The sequence below is a fragment of the Aethalodelphis obliquidens genome, unplaced genomic scaffold (genome assembly GCF_003676395.1).
Source record: "Aethalodelphis obliquidens isolate GAN/ISIS:26980383/991018 unplaced genomic scaffold, ASM367639v1 scaffold48, whole genome shotgun sequence".
Taxonomy (NCBI): Eukaryota; Metazoa; Chordata; class Mammalia; order Artiodactyla; family Delphinidae; genus Aethalodelphis; species Aethalodelphis obliquidens.
The window spans coordinates 3710031-3721458 of record NW_020837992.1 but is presented as its reverse complement, the minus strand read 5'-3'; the positions used below and the strand labels follow the sequence as shown (position 1 = coordinate 3721458).

Below are 11428 nucleotides of genomic sequence, written 5' to 3'. Positions count from 1 at the left end.
AAGGATGTGGGTCAGTGTGTTTCCCTTGAAGCCACTGTCATCACCCCTGGAAAAGTTCTGCAGGGATAAGTGACAGTAAGAACAACAAGGGACCTGGACTGGCTCCCTCTTTATACGAAATAAAAGCCAAGATCCAGCGTGAAGTGACTTGATGGGAGTGTGGAGAGGTGAGTGGCAGGGCTATACCTCATCCCTCCATCTTCCAGTGCTAACTCCAGCTGCCTTCCGTCACATCAGACAGCCAACTCAGCCTCAAGGTTTAAAGAAAAGAAACTAGAAGGCGTCCAATCACCAGCATATCAAAAACAGAAGAAGTCCAAGTAGATTTTATTTCTGGACAGAGATGGATGGAGAATCCCCAGCTAAGCCCGGAGAACAAAAGGTGTGGTGAGGCTTTCCCCCGAGAGGTTGGGGGCTTGTCTCCGGATGTGGGTGGTGAGTTGCAGCAGTGGCCATCCCAGAGCAGCCTGGCCTCGCTCCCAGGGGCCAGGGAAGGATTCTGGAGTTCAGGCCAGCATCTCCCTCCTACCTCCCTGCTCTTCTGCTAACCCCCACTCTCCCTCCCACCAGAGTGCATGACTCCTTACAGCCCCCTGAGGGATTTAGAACCAACTAATATTAAGAAGGAGAAGGAAGCATATGGAGCTCTTGCAGTCAAAGCTCTTGTGTTGCAGTGGAGACGAAAGAGGCATTGCTCAAGGTCATTGCCATGGGCAATGTGGAACCTCCTGAATCCTTGTTCTGTGCTCTTCCCTCTACATCTGCCTCCTTCCTTTCTTGTCTGCTGCCACGGGGATGCGGGCATAGGAGAGAAGTGGGGCTCAGGGGGCCAGTAGGGATTTGGGGAGTTATACACCAGCCTGTGCTGAAGATGGGATAGATCCCTTCTCAGCAGGACTGAGGGACAAGAGAATTCCCCAATGTTCCCTTGTCCCCTAAAATGCTGTGCACTATCACAGAGGCCTGTGGCCCCAAGCTACTGAGCTGGGGCTCCCTGTCTCCTGGAGAGAGGTTTTCTGAAGGTTATCGGCAGGTGGATAACTTGGAGACTTTCCGTTGAATGTTATCCTTGCAGCCTCTAGTCAAGGCCAGTAACTCCTTGGAGGCATTTTATCTCACACCTTGTGCTTCCTCATTGCCCCTCAGAGGCGGCTTTTGCTCCTGAAGCCGAGAGATAGCTGCACCCACTGGTGTACACTTCAGAGAACCCCAGCAGGACAGTGCAGACTTTGGCCCCAGCGTGTGCTGTGTCAGCACTTAGCACTTTTGAAAAACTCACCTGGGGGAACCTGGGCACCAGCCACAGAATTAGCCTGGACCTGGTGAATATTAATCAAACAAAAGATTAGCTGCAGGCACACCTGGGAAAGCCTCCAGGTGCAGGCAGGAAACCAGCAGCTCTGGAGGGCAGGGAGGGCCTGAGGCTGCCATGATGGTGCCCAAGACCCGGGAGATTCTAAGGGGAGGGCACAGGAAGCAGAAGGAACCCGTGGACTTTTCCAGATCTGGCCACTCTGGGGGCCCTACCTGGATAGAGCAGGCAGAGGCTTTAGTGGAGATGGCTAGGCTGAGCCACACTGAGTCGACAGCTTGCATTACAGGGCCAACCATGGACTCTATCTCCTTCTCTCCTCTCTCCTCTCTCCTCTCTCCTTTCTTTCAACTCTCACCTTACCTTTCCTTTCCCCTTCTCCTACTTCCTCTGCTTTCCCCCTCTCCTCCTCACCTTGTTCCCTTTTCTCCCCCTTTAGCCCACAGCCCAGACTGGCCAGTGGCCTTGTGTGGCTTTGTCTAGTTATACAGGGGGGGAGGGGACCAGACCATTGACTGTTAAGAGTCTGTTCTTAACATTCGCGAGACATGTATGAGCATTGGAAGGAGAAAACTATGGCTAACTTAATTTTGCTTTCTTTAGAAAAAAAAGTCCACAGGTCCCAGGAACTGCAGACAGTAGATAGATTCAAAGAAGAGATTTTTAGTCACTCAAAAAGCATCCATGAAAACCCTGTGGGAACTACAAGTGAAGTATAATGTACCGTCCCTGCCTTTTTAATCAGCAAGCAACAGAAGGCCATTGAGTAGTGGTCAGCATGGTGTCTGGCAAAAGTGTGGAAGGTTCTTGTTCACAGTAGCTGTGCCTTGGGCACCTACACCGGGCTAGATCCTGTTTCAGAGCCTGGAGGCTCAAAGTCCTCCCCTCAAGGAGCTCCCCAGGCCAGTGAGAGAGACCAGAGCAGGGGAAAATCAGTGTGGACTGGGGGCCAGGGAGGGCTTTCTAGAAATTGTGGAGAAGAAACAGAATAGGACCCTTGGGCAGAAAACTACTTGGCCTGAGAGTTAATTTACTCCTATCATTGACTGGGGGCACACTACCAGTGAGATAGAAAGCTTCCCTTGAAGGAAGCAATTCTCCTTCTGCAAAAGAGAAGGGGAAGCGAGCGACTGAGTACCAGGCCTGCTGGTGACTCTTCTAACACAGTCTCATGTAACTGGTACAACAGCCCCATACAGATTCTCATTCCCCCTGGAGAGGAAGCTGATCCCCAAGACTGAGTAACCTTTCCAGGATCCCACAATTCCAGCTAAGTTTTAAACTTCTAGCTTGGGGTCTTTCCACTACGCAATGCTGCCCCAAATCCAGAGCTCCGTGCTGGCAGGTGGGTGCCGGGGCTGGAATCCCCCAGAGGGAGTTTTTTAGGCTTGGTGGCAGTGACCCAGGCCAAATGTGCGTGTTTAGGGCAGTAAGGATGGAGCTGTGCTTCTCTCAGAGGGCAGGTACATCCTGCTCTTAGGTGGAGCTGATCCAGCCCCAGCACTGAGCAAACCAAGATCCCAGAGTGAGAAGGTGCTTGCCCAGGTCCCAGGGCTGCTCGCCCAGCTTCTCACTCGCCTCCTCTCAGGCCTCTTCACCTACAGTGTTGTTTTTTGCAGGTCAGCAACCAGAGGGCAAGATGGGAAATGCCCGTCCTCCTCATACTGTGCCTGCTGCAGGGTGAGTCCCAGACAGCCCAGCTTCAGAGCTTGTACACCCAGACCCGAGCCTTCCAGGCTGCAGACATGCCTGACAGGCACCTCAGCAGCATTCAGCACCCGCACCATAGTTTGGACATCCGCATGGCTTTGGATCGAGGGCGTGGTCAGATCCGGGTCAGAGTGAATGAGGGAGGTGAGAGCTCACATGAGGGGGCATATGTCTGACTTGACGATTGCTGGAATATCCACAGTTTTGATCTGTCTCTACTCTCTTCCATTCAAGTTGATGACTGAAAGTTGGCTGCATTTGCAAGATATGGGTTCCAGGGTGTGCAAAAGCCAGAGGTAGCACCGTTCTATTTCCACTCATTCTAAAAACGCTCAAGTGGCAGACCCAGTACTAGGGACATAAAAACCCCGACCTACTCCAAAGAGTGCAGAGTCTACAAAGAAACCAGATGGGTAAATACATCTACGCATTTACTTATTTAGTCAACACATACTTATGGAGGGCCTACCAGGTGCCAGGCACTAGGGACACATGGATGAAAGACAGAATTCTTGCTCTGTACGTCCTGACAGGCTGGTGTGCTGATCAGGCTCAGAGGACCGATCATCCTGTCTCCATGCTGTGGTATCTGGTTTTATTTTGATGGTAATGGAGAGCCATTGAGGAATGTAGTGAGTATGTGCTTAGAGTGTCTGGTACCCAAGTAGATGCTTAACAAATAATTGTCGAAAGAATAAATGAATAAATAAACGCTATGATAATACAAAAAAGGGATTAACAATTGTGTTTGTCTTACAAACAAATCAGAATTTTAATGAATCAAAGGTAGCTTATCTCTGGGCGAGAGCCCTCTGTGATATAATCACACCACCTCTTTAATTTCATCTGCCAATGCCCCCTTTAAAATTTTTCAGTAGGAGCAAGCTTCCCCGGCCCCCAGATGAAAACTCAGGCAGGCCCATGATTTTTCTCCGAACATATAAGAGTCTTAACCTAATTCCTTTAAGTCTCAGATGTTCTAATTTGATCATTGTAAGTGGCGGGTTAAATATTTTGGTCAGCAATTTAATCTTCATTCAGAGATTTGCCCCCTCATCACCCACGGCCCGCAGTCAGGAAGGCATGGAGGGCTCTGGGGGCTGCCTTCTCCCTTCCCCTCTACTCTTTCTCCTCCCCGCCGAGGCAGCTGGCACTTGGGACGTCAGTAGGGTCACAGCAGCAGGTGGGAGGACAGCAGGAGCCAGGCAGCTCTTACTTGATGGGATGGCTTGGAGCTCTCTGGCCTGGCAGGGCTCTAGAGCTGGCTCCTCCTCTTGTGGTTGCCTTTGTGGATCCCTCGAGGGCCCATCTCCTCCCTGTGCCCCAGGTTCTGCTTTGGCCCCTCCACACGGAAGACCCCGTCTCAGGTGGCTGTGGGATGGCTCTCTGCCCTCCGGGCCCACCCTCTGGGCCACGGAGACACTCCCGGTTTTCTCACCCCTTTGCTGGAGGGAGGAGTGATCCATCCCAGGCGCCAGCCCTGTTCTGCCTGTTCATGTCACAGGCCTTTTGCACTTCCTCAGACCAGGTCAAGCTCCAGTCCACGGCCTCCAGTCAAGTTCCAGTGCAGGCCTCCCTCGCCCATCCCTGCCTGAAGCTGTACAGTGGACAGCTGCTGGGAGATGACGGGTGAATGAGAGCAGGGGCACCACCTCCACCGAAGGGACCCCTGGCAGGCGCCACGTTGATCCTAAAATGCCAGCCCTTTCTTTAATTCTCACAGGCAACCGGTACTAAATTCCAAAAACCTTTATTATATAGAACCAAGAGCTACTAGTCATCCAGCGATTAAGTTCTTAAGGGTAAGTGAAACTTGGTATTTATAAAAGAAAAAAATGTTTATTGCAAAAGTTGATTAAGGATTCCTAATCAGCTCTCAACTGCAAAGTCAGAACAGCCCATCCCACTGATTAATGGGGCTCCTTAATCCTTTTGCCTGCGCCGCATGTAGATCACATGCAGATTCCTGAAATATGAGGTGTGAACACTTTATCAGAGCACCATCACTGTCATCCTGAGGTGGTCCTTGTTTGTAATTACGAAGATTCTTACTTTTTTGTTGTTTGTTTTTTGTGGGGGGCAGTACATGGGCCTCTCACTGTTGTGGCCTCTCCCGTTGCGGAGCACAGGCTCTGGACGCGCAGGCTCAGCAGCCATGGCTCATGGGCCTAGCCACTCCACTGCATGTGCGATCTTCCCGGACTGGGGCACAAACCCGTGTCCCCTGAATCGGCAGGCGGACTCTCAACCACTATGCCAGCCCAGATTCTTGCTTTTTAATGATGAGTTGCCATTTAACTTTATCAATACTGGCATAGTTGTGGTGTGTCGCTTAATTAAACCTACAATGAGTATTGATTTATCCCTAACATTTATGGCCTTGACTCTTCTTATAATGAGACCTCAAGACATATGCAACAGGCAAGGTCAGTTTTATGGGCATGTGCCCTGTGTAGTCACACAGGACCCCATTCAGAAGGTGCTTGGTTTAATGCTCTACTGTTGCCATAGTGAAATCCTTAGTAACTTTTGAATAAGGGATCCTCCATTTTTATTTTGCACTGGACCCTGCAAATTATGTAGCCAGTCCTGGCAACAGGATGAAACTTTCTTGGATTCAGAGGTGCTGAAGACATAGAACAAATTGATAGATGCCAGGCACCCACATCCTAAAGCAACATGTAGAACCACCTGGGCAGGACTATGGAGAGAGATGGCAAGGCTAGTTGTTCCAGAAATAGCCCACCATGTAGTCTCCTGGAGAATCATCAGAGGTAGAAGAGAAGAGCTTTTTGGAGAGAGACAGCGTGCTATGCTCTCCACCACCTGCCCCTGGGGGACAAGGCAGATCACCTCCTCCTCACTTGAAGCCAAGTAAGAGAAGGAACTTCTAGGACGCCACTCAGCAAGCTTGCTGTATGTCCCAGATTTCCCCTGACAGCAAGACAAAGTGTGTTTCCTGGGGCCCAATGTGATGTAGGTCCCACAGAAAGGAGCTGCCCCAGTGCCTCTACCAAGAGGTCTACCCAGAAGGGATTGTAACCACGAGAGGGGCACATGGCCAGAAGTCCTAGGCTTGGTCGTGGAGGAGTCATAAAAGCCCAGCAGGAGGAGAGGCAGTTCTTACCAAGAGGGAACTGCAGCCAGAGGCCACAGACAAGCGATCTGGGAGGCAAAAGGGAAGGACCCAGCTCTGGACGTCTGCCATGCCAAGCAGATCACGACTTTCCATTCACCTCTCATCTCTCCCCTCCACACCCAATCCCAGAGGGGCCCCAGAGCAGTTCTGAGTAGGGGAAGGGGTCGAGCAAAGCAAGAGACCCCGACCTGTCCCCCTCCCCGACATCAGGCCTCCAAGTGTAGCTGGGAAATTGGAAAAGGCTTCAGTTGGATAAGAGGCTGGAGTTGCAGCAGTCACTGGGCTGGACACCTTCTTATCCAAGCGAGACTATGAAAGCTACTATACTTGAAATTATGTCTGAGATTTCATCAAGGAGGAAGGACATCCCAGAGCTCGTATGAAGAGGCAGTGAGAGAAAGAGTAAACTTTGTTTCTGCTTGCATTGGATCAAATTTAAATCAGTAAAAGGACCATAGACTGTGCTTCAACTGTGATTCACGCCTACCGCCAAAGCAGACGTATTCAAAATTCTGCTGTGCTTTGACAGTGACACTTGGTTATTTCCATTCCTAGAGAAGGGAGCAGTATGTACGTTTTTGAAAACGATGGTCTGGGGAGTTATCCACCCAGCAGAGCAGGATTCCTGTGCTTCCAGCACCCTCTCCTTTCAGCAGAAGTCACACTCATCTTTTTTTACTATTTAACATCCCTCTTTTAAAAAGAAATTTATTGAAGTATAGTTGATTTTCAATGTTGTGTTAATTTCTGCTGTACAGCAAAGTGATTCAGTTATGCATATATATATATAGATTCTTTTTCATATTCTTTTCCATTACGGTTTATCACAGGATATTGAATATAGTTCCCTGTGCTATACAGTAGGACCTTGTTGTTTTAACATCTCTCTTTTACATTCTATGCAAATCAACCACAGCCCTTCTGTCAGCTCTTGCCTTGGCCTTCTTACAGGTGCTTAGATGGTAGCTTCTTAAACATTTGCATTTTTTTAAAAACATCCGCACTAGAGCACAGTGGCATGAATCCAGGCTTTGGACGGACGTGTGCAAGAACGCCTGCACGTGATAAGCTCAACAGTGGTTAGCTAAACAGTGGTAAGATTATTTTTGCCTTTTCGTCTCTCCATGGGGCCTTGGACACGGCTCCATTTCATACCTTGGAGCTACTCCTGACCTAGTGGCTAAGCTCTGACATTTCTATACTGATTCTTTCTAGCTTCACTTTCACAGAAGCATTTTCTGACCTGTTCCCTAATTCTGGCAGAGTTTGGAGCTCATAGCTCCCCAAACAGTGACAAATTCAGCACTCTTGCTCCGGACTTTTTTTTTCTCTGCCTGCAGCTGCAAATGCGTTGAGGGGCCCGAGGCTGGTGTCTGGGGAGCCTGGGGGAGCTGTCACCATCCGGTGCCATTACCCACCCTTGCCCATCAACAGCCACCAGAGGAAGTACTGGTGCCGCCTAAGACCCCTGACGTGGGTCTGCCACACCATCGTGTCCACCAACCACTACACTCACCTTCGCTACCGTGGCCGTGTGGCCCTAACAGACTTCCCACAAAGAGGCTTGTTTGTGGTGAGGCTGTCCCAGCTGTCCCCGGAGGATGTGGGGCACTACCGCTGTGGCATTGGAAACGCAAACAACATGCTATTCTTCAGCATGAACCTGACCATCTCTGCAGGTAAGGGCTGATGGCTGGCAGGTCAAGTTTGGTGACATGAATGTTAGGAAGGGCAAGGGGCAACAGAAGACCCAGAGGTCCAAGAGGGCTTTAAACACAAGGGGAGTGATGATGAAAAGCTGGGGTCAGGCAAGGACTTTAAGACATAGACTTCTATTTCAGATGGAGACCACCTTCAGAGGGAAGGTAGATACTAGGGAAAACGTCCCAACTGAATCCCCGTAATCTATCTCACCCAATTCCCCCTGAGAGTTGTGGCACATATATTTGAAGAGAGCTCGGTGAAGCTGGTGAATTGGAGGACACGGCTTCTTAGGGTCATGATGTCTTTTTGTTCAGACATGCAGATCACATAAGACAGGCAAAGCAGAAGAATGGAGACTGAGCTCTTCCTAAGGCTGAGCCTCTCAGCAGACATCCAACAGCTACCAGGCCAGCGCCGTGCGTGGCTCGTTCTGGAGAGTTGATCTAGAGTCAGGTACCCAGAGTCCAAGGAAGGGCATCCAGGCTATGAAAGGCAGGTTTACCAGAGAGATGGCACAGGCAGGCAGGAGTCCAGAGAGTGGACTTGTTTGAATAGATGTTGCTATCTAACCATCTGCTGACATTGGCTGCTCTGCTGTGACTGGAGTTTTCTTTTTTTCTTATTTGAAAAGCAGTACGTGAAGGGATGTGGGCCCTGGGAAACGGGACAGCATGGTGTCCTGGGGCAGCTGGATAGAGAATTTGTGGGCGTAAAAGGAGATAGGGACATAAAATGTCAATATTGGCAACAGTCTAGAGAACACATCTGGTTTTCCCAATATTTTATTTTATCCAACATATTGGCCAAAGACTGCATTGCTTAGTGAGGTTGCATTCCATGGAGCAAACATGTCAAGCCTGGTGTCCTTTGCAGCCTGGTGTCCTGTAGGGAGCCCGGATAGCCTTCTCATTTGGTCTCCTTCTGCTGTTCACACAGGTCTTTCCAGAGCTGTCCCCACAGCCACTGTGGCTGCTGGCGAGCTCATCACGGGATCCTTTGTGACAGTATCGCCAGCGGCCAACAGACGGACACCAGGAACTATGCAGACTATAGAGAGACAAGGGACGGGATGGGACAGAGTTGCTCTGACTCTAGGAACCAGCAAAACCACAGCTTCAGCTAAGGGAAGAGAAACCCCAGGAGCAACTGGGGTAGTAGCTCCAGGGACAGGCAGCCAGCTAGAGGGTTCCATTTGGGCAACCATCCCCACTCCGCAGAGTCCAGCTTCAGCCATCAGAGGTGTGTCCAATACAACAGAAGGTGATCGAGTGTGGAGCACCAGAAGTTTGGAAGCAAACAGGACTAGGGCCAGCGAAAGAGAGAGGGAAACAACTACTGGGACTGATAGTCAAAGAGAGGAAACAGAGAGGGTCAGAACAGTCCCAGACACAGCTGAGAAGGTCATGGCGACCATTAGGCCATCAACCCTGGTCTCAGATAAGTGGATGTGGGAAACCCACCAAGAAGAAATGTCGGTTTCTAAGCCACAAGCCCTGGGCTCTGTTGAAGGAACACCCCCAGTTGCAGTTGTGTGGACCTTGGAGCCAACCAGCATAGAGATGGCATCTGCGGAAGGAAGCAGTGAAGGAGACCTAGACACCCCTGTTGGAGACAGTGGTCCCCAAGTGACATCGAGCCAGGCCCTGGCAGCAAGGCCCTTCAGGCCCCTGGGCAAGGACTCCCAAGTGAAGAGGTAAACCCCCAGGCTGCCCTCTCCGTTGGGACTCCACATCTGCTCCATCCCTTTGCACGCTCCTCAGTGAGCTAACTTCTGTGACCCCCTCTGTCTGCTCACTCCTCTCCCTTTGTAACCTCAGGACAGTAAAGCATAAGGGACATGAAAGTCAGAATCCTCCCTCATTCAAGGGTCCTTGCTGGGAGACACTATCTGAGCATCTTCATGTGATTTTCAAGCAAAAATATAAGCACTAAAATAATGGAATATTTAGGTGGGACTGTTGGGACTTTTTTTTTTTTAAAGATGAGGAAACAAGCTCCAACGAGGTCGGGGTATGACTCACTGAAGCTACAAAGACAGATTGTGGCAAAGCCAAATGCCAAGCGTAGATGCCCTGACCCTCACTCACTTCTCTTGCCCACTGTTGCACATTGGTGGAGGAGGGAAAGGATCAGGGCTTGGGATCTGGAAGGCAGGGGACCTAGTCTCAGGTCGGCAACTAACCCTCCATGGGAATTCGGGCAGCCAGCTTGCCTTGGCCTCAGCTTCTCATCTGTAAAATGAGAGGCAAGGGCCAAAGGGTCTTCAGTCTCCTACCCAGCTCCAACCTCCATCCCCTCCCCTGCTGCTTCCACTCCAGTGTTTCTCTGGAAGAGAAAAACATCTCTCGGATGCTGACTCCAGTCTCTTCGTTGCTGTGTCCGCTTATGCTGACGGTTCTTGTTCTGCTGCAAAGGAAGCTCCGGAGAAAGAGGAGGTGTAAGTGGAGTTTAAGTCACCCCAAGGCCGGGGAGGGGAGCGCCTGTTCCCATCTGACACCCTCAGGACTGGGTCGGGGTCAGAGTTGGTACCAGGACCTCTGGATGTAGAAGTGCTAAATTCTAGTCTGAGCCACTTAACCAAGCTTGGCCTTGGTTCCTTTATCAATCAAATGGGAAAATAGTCTATGTATTTATGTCTCAATGGCATCCCAGAGCTTAAGGAGAAGCTCTTCAGAAGATGGCAAGACAGCTGGTAGTCATATGAACCACGTGAACAATCCTGACAGCAGGTCGGAGTACAGGGCCCAAATGTGGAACCAGACTGCATTTGTACCCTCTGCACGGCCCAGCTGGAAGTCTCTTAAAACACCAGGCCCAGGTTTAAACATTCCTAAAGGGACTGCTCCACGGCGTTTAGATCTGGCGAAGAAAGGGTGAGATGCTCTGGGAGCAAGTCAAAGGGGCTAAGATTCTCAGACCCAGCTCCCCAAAGGCCTGGCCCAATCCCTGCCGATCTAAGGGCTCAGTTGCAAACCCTCTGTGTCAGGAAGTCCTTGAGGATTGCGATGGGTGAGGGTGGTTCTCAAGGAATCAAATTCAGTGCCCAGGTGCTCACAGTGTGCTCTGTGTCTGTGCAGCTCAGGAGACAGAAAGGTCATCAGGGGTCACCTTGATTCAGATGACGCAGTTCCCGGAGCTGAGCCTCCAGCCAGACCAGCTTCCCCAGGAGGAAAGGAAGGTGCTCCAAGATGACTCTCCTCCTCTCCGTGCCAGCCTGAGCATCCCGGAGAGGGACCCTGGACCCCAAGGAATGGAGGGATAAGCCGCTCAGACACCATGGAAAAAAGAACCAGGACCGAATACCGGCCTCTTCTCTTCCTTCCTCCGCCTGTATGAAGGGAAGCTTGGGGAGCTGGGACTCCATCTGGGGAACCAAAGGCTGACCATCACTGGACCAAGGAAGGTCCAGCATTTTTCATGGCCAAAGGTGATGCTATGACTCAAAGAAGGCTACAAGAAAGGATCTATTAGTTACTGGAGGAGGTCAGTGGACCTGGAAAAAGTGGAATTTCCATTCCTGGAGGTTTGAAAATATGAGAGGCTTCCAATCAGAGTGGAGAATT

At 50.6% G+C, this 11428-nt stretch overlaps 1 protein-coding gene across 1 annotated transcript; it reads left to right on the top strand.

The window, feature by feature from the left end:
• Window positions 1–2937: 2937 nt before the first annotated feature.
• FCAMR (Fc alpha and mu receptor) lies at window positions 2938–11127 on the top strand. Its single transcript, XM_027082650.1, is given in 6 exon segments — window positions 2938–2992; window positions 4350–4493; window positions 7502–7840; window positions 8802–9558; window positions 10184–10302; window positions 10943–11127. Coding segments are annotated over 6 exon segments (1578 nt in total). The 5' UTR covers window positions 2938–2958.
• Window positions 11128–11428: the final 301 nt, after the last annotated feature.